This window comes from Cupressus sempervirens, chromosome 8, assembly GCF_028749045.1.
Source record: "Cupressus sempervirens isolate cs-2001-9-10 chromosome 8, ASM2874904v1, whole genome shotgun sequence".
Lineage (NCBI taxonomy): Eukaryota > Viridiplantae > Streptophyta > Pinopsida > Cupressales > Cupressaceae > Cupressus > Cupressus sempervirens.
This window is the reverse complement of record NC_143125.1, coordinates 213,792,072-213,804,209: the sequence shown is the minus strand read 5'-3', so window position 1 is coordinate 213,804,209 and position 12,138 is coordinate 213,792,072. Positions and strand designations below refer to the sequence as shown.

Here is a 12,138-nt window from a genome sequence, read left to right as displayed (position 1 = left end):
GTCCACCTAGATCCCAAGGGTAGAATTGCGTGCCATTCGTACTTTGCACAAGCAACTCCTGTAGCACCAACACCCAAACAACTGATATCAATGACTGAACCATTCAGGAAACTGATTGTAGGCGCAAATGGCTATAACAACTCATTGGAGCTTAATCCAACTGAAATACCACCTCTGTCAACATTTGAGTCCCTATCAAATGGACACTCACACCCAATTGCATAGTAATAACAATCATAAGTACATGAATCATTATCCCCAACTCCAACCTCTTATAACAATCATAAGTACATGAATCATAAGTATATGAATCATTGTCCTAGGTGTGTTGATAGTACAAGTGGTCTAACTTGTAGCTACCAATCCTATTCAACTAAAGATGGTGCTAACCCATCCCATAATGGATAGTATGTAACTGGAGCCAACACACAGTGACATGAAACCAAATCCTCTATTTGTGGGTCAATAGCAAAAGGATGAGCACACCCCACTGTATAATGCTGATAGAAAGCCCCAATATCTGTAAATGGCTCTTCAGTACCAAACCGGGAATGTACTATCCCTGCTGGGCACAAGCAACTCTTGTAGCACCAACACCCAAACAACTGATATCAATGATTGAACCATTCAGGAAATTGACTATAGGCGCAAATGGCGGTACCAACTCATTGGAACTCAATCCAACTGAAATGCTAACTCCGTTTACATCTGAGTCCTTATCAAACGAACACTCACACCCAACTGCACTTTAATAAAAATCATTAGTACATGAATCACTATCACCAACTCCAACCTTTGATAAACTGTCCTAGGTGTGTTGATACTACAAGTGGTCTAATTTGCAGCTGACAATCCCATTTAGCAAAAGATGGTGCTAATTCATCCCATAATGGATAGTATGTAACTGGAGCCAACTCACATCGACGTGAAACCAAATCCTCTATCTGTGAGTCAATAGAAAAAGAACGAGCACACCCCATTGTATAATGTTGATAGAAAGCCCCAATCTCTGTAAATGGCTCTTTAGTACCAAAATGGGAATGTACTATCCCTGCTGTTCACAAGGAACTCCTGTAGCACCAACACCCAAACAACTGATATCAATGACCGAATCATTCAGGAAATTGATTGTATGCACAAATAGCGGTAACAACTCATTGGAACTCAATCCAAATGATATACCAACTCCGTCAACATCTGAGTCCCTATCAAACGGACACTCACACCCAACTATATTGTGATAACAATCATTAGTACATGCATCACTATCACTGACTCCAACCTTTGATAAGCTGTCCTGGGTTTGTTGATATTGCAAGTGGTCTAACTTGTAGGTGCCAATCCCATTTGGCAAAAGACGATGCTAACCCATCCCATAATGGATAGTATGTAACTGGAGCCAACCCATACCGATGTGAAACCAAGTCCTCTATTTGTAGGTCAATAGCAGAAGGACGAGCACACCCTAGTATATAATGCCAATAGAAATCCCCAATCTCTGTAAATGGCTCTTTAGTACCAAACCAAGAATTGGGAGACAACTATAATCTTTGACTCTGTACAACTATTGGCTAGGTAGAATCCTGGGCAACTCTCTCAGCAAACCCAACCACAAAATCCTTATTGGGGAGCGTTGTAGCCAAAGTCTCTATAATCTTCCCTGCCAATTGTCGTATAGCACGAGAGCCTCAAATGAGAGTACCCCCAGATACTCTATATGAATCCTCTTGCAAATTCAAACTCTCAAGCAAATACGCCATGAATGACTCAATGCATTAGAAATTCTACGTCAATCATCAACTTGCTCTCTCTCAACCTACAACTGATCCCTCTGAAAATGTGGCACTGCCTAACTATCCAATGCTACCACATGTATGAGATGAAGAAATAGATTTGCTTCTAGCAGAAGGAAGCAAATCACCATGACAACTCATCTCCATTGATGCTCTTACCTCCTCTGTACCCATTTCACCCATATCCAGGATGGATGTGATTGCCACATCATCACGTCCGTCATTCCCAACCATGGAAGCAAACTCACCACCAACCTTCTGTAATATTCAGTTTAATAGAGAAACCATTTTGATCAAAAGAATATCTCAAAGGGATAATTGATTAAATCAATCACTATACCGACATCAATTAAATACTTATATAAAAGATATTAATATTAAATATAAAAATAATAAAATGTGATTTATAAATATTTAATTAATGAAAGGTTTTCAGTAGTATAGTAAAATAAATTCCCCATAAACATTGATAACGCTTCACTATAATGAAATTGTTAAATATATCTCACAGGAATATTTGATAATCAACCAACCCAATGACAAATTATGTGAGCTAAAATCTAAAGTGACATACCAAAAAGACACGTCTCATTGAAAGGGGGAGTAAGGATGAAATAAAATGAACCGACCTAAAGTGAGGAAAGGATACAAATTTTAATATGATATAACTATTTCTGCGGTGGAAAGGAGTCGGAAAAAGTAAGAAAAATATATTAGCATTTAGTCCAATATGCAAGTTCATTGAATCAAATGGAGAGTCATATAACTTAAATACATATTCGAAGAGAAGTAGAAAACAACCACCTCATACCAATTATAAATGGGAGATCAGACATAACATACAAAGGAGACAATGGCTTCAACATCATCAACCAATTCGCAAGCGAAGGATAGTCCATGGACATCAGACTCGTACTCGACCATCTAACAAGGAAGATATAATAAAAATAAGAATATAAAAAGGGAAAACACCTTGATCAATTAACGGTCCTACAAGAATAAGATAGTGATGACACGTAAGCCTCAAGCAATGCATAGGAGTCTATAAACATTTAGTGGCAGAAACCTGTTGTGATTAAAGGGTTGGTTCATTCCATAACCATGGCATTACCACCATGATAGGGAGGATTATCATGGAAGTACGATCTTGCGACTCACATGACAATCAATTTGGTGAGGCATTCATAAGATATGTAAGAGATTATACTTTAGAGAAAAAACATCGATAAGGAAGGAAAAAGGAGATTGGAGTATCCAAACCATACAAGACCTTGTCCGACTAATCAAAGACATTAGGATATGAATCCTTATTATTTATTATTAAAGTTTCCCATTTATATGTGAAGGAAAGGCATGGAAGGGAAAGCTGATATATAGATCATGAACATGCAATTTTACATTACTAATAAAGGGATAATAAGGATGAGTTAATGTTTCAAGGATTAATAAAATTATTTGTAAAGGGAAGGTCACCACTTATTATATGGGTATTAGAGATAGGTGTACACCTGTTTGGCCAATAGGATGAAGTAGGTTACAAACTCTTGGTTTTAGTATCAGCTATGAATATAATTACTTCTTTGGCTGACACAAATGGATATATAGTGTTGGTATTAGAGATGGGCGTAATGCTCATTTGGGCAAAACACTACTTGATACAACCTTTAATATGTTGGTATATGAGAACTATCTTCATCTGACCAACATGCTTGAGGAAGTTATAAGGAATAAATATTCTAATGGTGTCAACATATGCATATGTGAACCTTAAAGGGTGCACTCTAGAAAAGACGGTTGAATAACTAAGGGTTGGGAAACTCGATCTATAGACGTCTTTAAGGTTGGGTTAGAAAAGAGGGTAGAATAGTAAAATATATTTTATTATTGTATAAATTCTAACATTGGTTTTGCAGGTATTATTGTTCGAGATAATGGGGACATTACACCTTCACTATTTGAAGCTTAGCTAGATTTGTGGCTAGTTCTTACCGAACACGCTCTAGCTCCACGGTCATCTCATCTAACTGTGACTCTAACTCCTAGAAAACCATTGAGTACAATAAAGAGAGTCCACAGTAACCTCAAGCTCATGGTTGAGCTCAACGACCTCCTCTTTCCCCTACAATGCCTCATAATAGTTGCTACCCCACTCTAGAAGGTAATCTCTGTCAACAAATAATTGTGAATAATTGTGCTTCAAGATCCTGACAGCCTCTCAAAGCGCATGAACCTCTGTAAGGGAAATACTACTATCACCATGCTAATCCATCATAGGAGCACCCCAACCATATGTGGCTAACATCTGATGAATAACATCATAATGCTCAAGAGTTGAAGAAATGTCTCTCGTTCACCCTCAACTGACTAGATATATGATGCATTTGTAAACCTTGATTCCTATGTAAGTTCTCCGTCTCACTAACTGCATTGTGATAGGAGACTAAATCAGAAATTCTCACAATTTCCTCACTGTATGTGTGCTACTGTCCTTAGACATATTTGCAACCAAGATATGACTACTCGGTACCTCAACCGACACCTCCCACGAAGAAGTAAAATCCCACACAGTATTGCACTCTCTGCATGACTCTACTTTCCCCTCAACAGAAAGTCCCTATAAATCTTGATCCTAGGACGGACCAATCCAAAACCTTCTCCAAGACATCACCTCATAGCTGGCAAGGGATGCCTACCCGATGCAGCTCATAGCATCATCCAACAAATCATCAGAGGTGTACATACTCTCTGTATCCACATCTTCTGACATATGCTCAATTGCCATCACTTGACTCTGCACACATGACTCAATGTCGGGCTGTGAATCAATAATCCTAGAGCATTATCCAATACCAACTTATTGTGCTGTAATACCTTGATCACCAACATCACAACAAGGGGATTCCATAAATACTTCAGTCCCACCTGAGAGAGCAACTGCCTCTTGCAAAGGAGCAACACTGTAACAACTAAAATACAAATCTTCAATAACAATCTGCGGTAACTACTGCCCTAATAGCACTTTCACTATCCACGACAACAACTTTGGAATCCTACACCGGCTGAAGCTCAGTGCTGCTGTCCACCAATGGCATTGACACATCCGCATGTCTCTATGTGGAAAGTCCATCATCATAACTATGGATGGGACTAGTGGGTGCCATACTGAACATAGGTACATTTACCTCTTGAATGCCGACCAGAGAGAACTCAAGCCTTCTTCCTTGCATCCTCGATGTTGGTTTACGAAAAACAAAAACCATATACTTTGCTGCCCTATTCACCATCGCTGGATCTGGTAATCTCTCCACCAACTTTTGCTGATGAAGTTTAAGTTTCTCAATGCTCTCTCTCAAGGCATTTCTTTTTTTGCTATCTTCCCCACTACTACATTGGCTCATAGAAGTACTAGTGGTCCTATCTTTGTCCATGGCTAGAAAATGCGAGACCTATGGTCACTCCAAATGCAACAGAAGATCTGCAATAATAAAAATTTTCCTACCACATAGGATGGCAAGAACCCACTTTGATAGCACTGTAATGAACCCAATTTGGACTCACATGAACAACTCCTGTAAAATTACCAATTTCTAATGATGTTGACTTCCATATGTAATTCTAAATAAAAATGCAAGTTTTGGTTTTACTAAAAATACTAAATGATGCCAAAATGATATTAAATTCCTATTTCAAATTAACATAATATCAGAGTAACAATTTAATATGATGAGTGGATTCTACTTTCAATTCTGCCCTTTGAGTTTGCATATATTTGTTTATTTCCAACTATGATGTCCAGTCCAATAAGTTAAAATAGAATCTGATAATTTCAGTACCAGATGGACACTCACAAGACATAACAACAGCTTCTCATGATATCATCGTTGGTGACACTGCAAGCACACCTCAGAAACTGAATCACCCCTTCCAATTGCTTATAACAGCCCACCAAGAGTCATACGCAGGCCACAAGAGATAAATTGCAGACCTCCAATCATAGCCACAGCCTGTAAACTCTAACGCCACTGCACACAGTAATAGCGTCCGCTTTCCACAGGCCCAAACAATGCCTAGAAAGTCACTACCACAACATCTATTTCCAAAATATATGATTGCCTCAGTTCTGCATAAAAACAAGATCAATTTGCCAGGAAAGAAGACCCAGGTTGCTAACAGTCTCCAAATGCCTGACTCTAATCATGAATTCCTCCCGAGCAGATTACCCAATTGCAATGCAATTTCATTGATACCTTCAACAAATCCCTGCCTTATAAGTCATAGTATGCATAGTAATAGAAGACACTCTAGAAATCTCAGAATTGATTCACAATACCTCAGCTCTGAATCAAAATCCTTTTATTTCAGCGAGGGCACAAAATGAAAACCTCAGAAGTGTCACCAAGACAACAGAAAATAAGATAATCAAATAATTGGATGCTTTTCTAATCAAATGGGTTCCTATTTATAATTTTGAAATGGCACAAGTTACCCAAATGAACTCCACTTAAGAAGCTTGCTCAACACAACATTAAAATATAATAAAATGCCATTGTATTATAATTTATTAATTGCTTTTGGCTCCCAAAATTGACCTTATTACCATAACATAATATTTTGACACACAAGTCCCACGATTAAAAAGTTTTCAACCCGATTGCAACGAGCTATGATATTGAGGTGATCAACATATAACACCAACAAAAATAGCAAACTTAGCATATTTGGATGAATAATAATAATTCACTAGTCTTGCGAAAATGATCGAAGAATCATTAGAGTCAGAACTTGACAACATTGGAGTGATCCTGATGAATAAAGACGATGAATGACCCTGACAAGGTGACTTACTATAAATAAATGCTCCCTCCAAGATTCTTGGAGCCCTAACCAAAAGCCTGAAAAAAAAATTGAGAGCATCACTCAAATCCTTTAACTTAACTGAGCTCATCGGACCAAACAAATGACTCACTATTTATCCCCCAAAATGGAGCCAAAACTTACCATAGGCTGCTGGAAAGGCTATAATCTTACAACCGAGACCCTAAACTCCCAATGTCTTCTCACAAGTGGTGCGATGCTGAACTGACCAAGCCAACTGCAAGAACCTGCTAAAAATGGAGACATTACAAGAAACCTTCATTTGTATGGTAAAACATCACATGCAAGAACATGCAACTCACAAAAGGCACATGCAATTCAGATGCAAGTTAGGTGCAATGTTTCAAAATCAGAGACACTTAAACCAAGAAATTACACAAGGAAAACTTTCGACCAAGCTTGCGATTTTCAGAGTAAATATTTGAAGACAAACCACAAAATTTTCATAATATACCTCTCGTGATAAAAAAATTGAAAAACAATTTTTTGGGAAAAAATCTAGATAAGAAGTTCAGTTTTTTAAAAAAAATTGCCAAATTTTATGAAATCCAATTGACCTTGTCTGATAGCATGCTATGGTAAATTGGTGTTGTTATAAAACAGAGGAGATGAAAGTTCTTTATATAGATTTACAGAGACGATGCTTTTAAAAGAAACAATCATGAACTAAAGACACAAAATAGAAACTGCATAATATACTGAAGATTGACTAAGATGAACATTAAAGGAACACTATAATATTCTAATACCTGAAACACCATGTCAGACAAATCTATACATGTGGGCAGGAAACATGATTCTTGGAGATTTGAACATTATCTCCATTCCCCCTTTGTCCCAAAAAATGGCCCTTACAACTGTCGTCTGTGAAATGTGTCTCCTACTGTCCCCATCCCTCTCCCCAAAATGCCATGGAACACAATTTATACAGATGGATGGGAAACACGATTCTTGGGGACTTGAACATGGATCTCCATGATGAAATCACTTATGATTTACCATTTGTGCTCATCCCATTTTACAACTGCCAAATACACAATTTTCATACTTTATTAGAAGCAAATTTTGCCCCCAACTTTTGAAAATTTCAGGACACTCTGTCATTGCTGTTTGACATTTTCTTGAAATGGAATTACAAATTAGTGCACTGAGGTAGGCAATTTATTTGAGCAGTTTAAAAATTAAAGTAGATCTGAATTGAGCTGTTAAGATGCACATAAGGTTTTGAGGTTTGCATTAACTATTGTATTGTTTGTGAATCTCACCCTTATATATTGACTTATAGCTTTTGAACTTCACACTTAACAATGAATCATGTTTATTGTATTATTGTATTTTTCAAGAGCATCACTTTTGGCTTTCCTTAATCACTCTCTCTGTCTGATTTATATTCTTATCATTTTGGAATTAGATCTTATGATTCTCTGCCTTAATTTGGAGTCCTTTATGATCAAATTTGATTTAAGATTCTGAAAATAAAAAGTCTCCTTATTTCCTATGTTTTAGTACACTTCTGAGCTTACTAGTGTAATTGTCTAGTTTATTTACACATGCTTAACTCTCTGTGCTCATATCAGAGTTGTTTCCATGGGATGAAATCTAAATGAATTTATACCCACGTCAATTTTTAGATTTACTGTTATTCAGAAATTGCTCTGTCATTTCCTCTTCAATTGAAATGAAATATATTGAAGTCCTTTTTAATATTTTAATTTCTTAGATACTCTTCTCAAAGGATCAGCTTAATTTGAACCCTTCTGAGTTTTAGATATTAGAATGCATGGAGTCTTATGGAATCATTTTAGAGGTATTATTCTCACACATGCTTATTTGTAATTTGCTTTGAGGGCAGCTTTGTTGGTCGCAAGCGGCATTCAATATGCATTAGCAGAAACTGAAACAAATGGTGGCATGAATAGCTCAAGAGAAGCTTCTATGTCTGAAGGCAGCCTTTACAATACAGATTTTGCAGAAGTGATGACAAATGAGCATTCAATAAGGTGGAGAGAGTACACTAAGAAGGGACACACATTGTTTTCAGAAGTAAGCATATCTTCTGGATGTGTTGAGATAAATTAAAAAATCATAAGACATCTGCAAACTGAGATATTGTAATGCATAGCTTGACTGGTTTAAGAAAGATGCTTAGTATCTTGCATTGCCTTTTTGCTTATTTTTTATTATCATTGTAAGAATTTGGCATAGGCCAGAATTCACCCAAGAACTAAAGAACTCAACACAAGCACATAGTAGACCAAAATAGATAGAGTATGATCAGAATGACGATATTCATTCAATATGCCAGCTTGAGAGTACACTAGGAGTGCCTGTATATAAAGGCCTCAGGAGAGCTTCTAGAATGCATAGAAGTCAGCATCATGATAAGTCATACAACTAGGCACATGTCCAACAGATATGGGTTATCCTCCATTAAGCATGGAATTAAGTGCGATAATGTGAGGATAAGCCTACAATGGTGTAGCACGCAAATTAGTGGTGTAGACAACATGTGCTAAATAAGGAGTGCGGATAACTGTGTTGTCATCATGACAACTCAGTGAATGATGCAAACTCCTATGTTATAGACACCATGTGCATAATTAGAGTTGCGTAACTCATGAGAACACACAAACTCCTAAGTGTCTCACCTAAATAAATAATAAAATAATGTAAAATAATTAAATAATGCATTAACCTAAGTAAACTTAAGTAAGTGTAATAAGTAAATACTTATTTACACCAACACCCCTCTTAAGTGCAACTTAGGGGAATGCCCTTAAGCTTACAAAATCTAGGATGAAATGCATAATGGGTCCCGGCTACTAGGCCATGTTAGGTACCCATGTACATAATGATATGCAATCTCTCATAAAGCGGAGAAAGAGGGAAAACTACGTGGGAAAAACCCTCCCCCAAAAAGAGAGATAAATAGGGATGCATGGATGGATGGAGTAATCAAGACCCCCCCATTACGACATACATCTAGTATATGCATAAGTGAATGATGAGAAGAGGAAGAGAGACAGGATAAGCTCCCCCCCCCCCCCCCCCCCCACCCCCACCCCAAAAGGAGAATGTCGAACAGTGACTGCTCCGATGAAGAAGCTGATCCAAGACTGTAGAATGGTGTTCTTCCCCTTAGGAAGAAACAATGCCAAGGGTACAAGTGAGACGCTTCCGTTGTGCATGGAAAGAATCCCATGGATAAGTGTCGTCCTTGAAATTTGCTCAACTAGCTGAAGAACCTGTTTCAAAGTACTGTCTGTCTCTGCAACTGTTGATCATAAGTATCCACAATCACTTCAACCTGTGACGATTGATCATGTAGAGAATGAACAAGAGAGTCAGATGAAACCCTCGTGACAACTGAAGAAGGTAATTTTGCATCAAGAAGAAGAGGCAGATCATAAACACTGTCCCCCAAATCTGTCACTGAATCTATACCTAGAAGATTAGATGTACACTTCTGTGCTGGACCTATCACTATGGCGATGTATGCATGTGGACTGAACTGATGTAGTGACCTCTCATTGCAATTGTCGATAGAACCCCACGTGTCTGAATCTGTTGAAGCATTATTGTTGGTGTCACTATCAGTTTCCACATTGTATGATGTGCGAAGAGTAGAGGACAAACTTGGTGAACTTTCCTCAAAGTATACATCCTTCTCCACAAATATCTGATGTGTCTTAGGATCTAGAAGTCTGTATACCTTCACACTATCTTCATAACCAATGAAAGTACAAGGCCGAGGTGACTGTGCCTTGCATCCCTTGGAAGATATCTTTGCCCATGCAGGACAACCGAAGACTCGGAAGTGTCACAACAGGTTTTCTGCCGCACCATACCTCAAAAGGAGTTTTTCCATCTAAGGATGGATGAGGAGATTGATTAAGAATGTGAGTGGCACTCGAGATTGCTTCGACTTCTAATGATGGATCTAGAGACTTGGCATGTATCATGCAACTTGCCATAGACTTAAGAGTTCAAATCCTCAAAGCTGGAACATTTGTCTTATGCGAACTGAATGCTGGCAGAGTCTGAAGATCAATTCCCTCGAGTCTGCAAAAGTCTGTAAGTCTTCTGTTCACATACATGCTTCCATTGTCCATTCTGAGAACTTTGATGGCTTTCTTGGATTTTTGTTCTACGTGAGTGTTGAAGGCTAGAAACTTGTCCAACACTTCATTCTTACTATGAAGAAAGTAGACCCAAGTGAACCTTGAAAAGTCATCAACGAAGGTAAGTATGTAGCGACCTTGGCTGAATGCAAAAGGACCTGCTAATACTATGTGAACCATCTGTAGAACACTTGGTGCTCTTGAAGACTTCCCTCTCTGTAACTTCCCCTCTGAATGCATATCCACTAAATTTGTTGAACATTCACCCTTAGAAAAGTTGATTTGGGGTAGACCTTTGACCATTCGGTTTGTGCAAAGCTGCTGAAGATAGTGGAAGTCAAGATGACCATACTGCTCATGCCATAATTGCATGTTTGAATTTGATTGTGATAACAAGGCCTTTGAAGGAGACTTGGGCACAAAATGAGAGAAAGAGTATAACCTTTTGTTATGATTCACTTTCCCCACTGCAACCAAGGAGTTATCTCTAAGACTGTGCACCTTCACTGAGTCTGGAAGGAATTCAACTTTATGTCCATCTCCAAGGTGAGTGATTTGGTAGATTGATAGGAGATTTGAACTTAGGTTTGGAACATAGAGAACCTCTTGAAACTCTCCATTTTCCATTTCCACGTTTCCTTTTCCTTCAACTTTCATTTGGCTATCATCTCCCATGAAGATGTGCGGTACCTTTGATTGCTTCATTGTAGAAAAATCCTCCTTGAAGAACCCATATGATATGAGGCACCAAAGTCAAATATCCATTCCTTTGAAGAGTTTGCATTTGCCATGAATGCTTGCCCTTTGCCCTTTGAATCTGAAGAAGACCCTTTATCCTTGTAAGCATTAGGCAATGGAACGTTATGTTTCCTCATGATGTTGGTCAATTCATCAATCTTCTTAAGATGACACTCATGCTCTACATGACCCATTTTCTTGCAATAAGCGCACTTCTTCTTCTCCTTATTGTTGTCCCCCTTCTTGTTGGAATTTGAGGAATTGCCTTGTTGATTGGATTGTGGTGTTGTCTTTTCTGCATCCTCTGATTTGTCTTTCTTCCACTTCTTACCCTTTCCTTTATTTGAAGATTGTCTAGCTGAATGTTGAGAATCCTCATTGTTGGCCACCAATGCTTTAGACTGAGGTGATTTGAGAATCCCCATTGATTTCAACTTCTTTTCTTCATAATGCAACAGTTTAGCATATTCATCAAAAGTGACTTTCTTGTAGGCAGACCCTAAGGTAGTCTTTGAGGTGTTAAAAGAAGATACAAATGTGGAATACTCTGATGGCAGCTTGTTACGAATGAGATAGATTAGTCTGTCATCTTTGATGGAACTCCCACAATC

The 12,138-nt window shown here is 38.1% G+C and overlaps 1 protein-coding gene across 2 annotated transcripts in view; it reads left to right on the top strand.

Moving 5' to 3' along the window:
• Window positions 1-12,138, top strand: part of LOC149542262 (Tetratricopeptide repeat (TPR)-like superfamily protein) — a 361,357-nt gene that overhangs the window by 26,218 nt on the left and 323,001 nt on the right. For both annotated transcript variants that reach the window (XM_089797253.1, XM_089797252.1), the window contains one exon: window positions 8,521-8,711. In XM_089797253.1, the coding sequence (XP_089653379.1) occupies window positions 8,521-8,711 (191 nt within the window). The remainder of the gene's footprint in view (window positions 1-8,520; window positions 8,712-12,138) is intronic.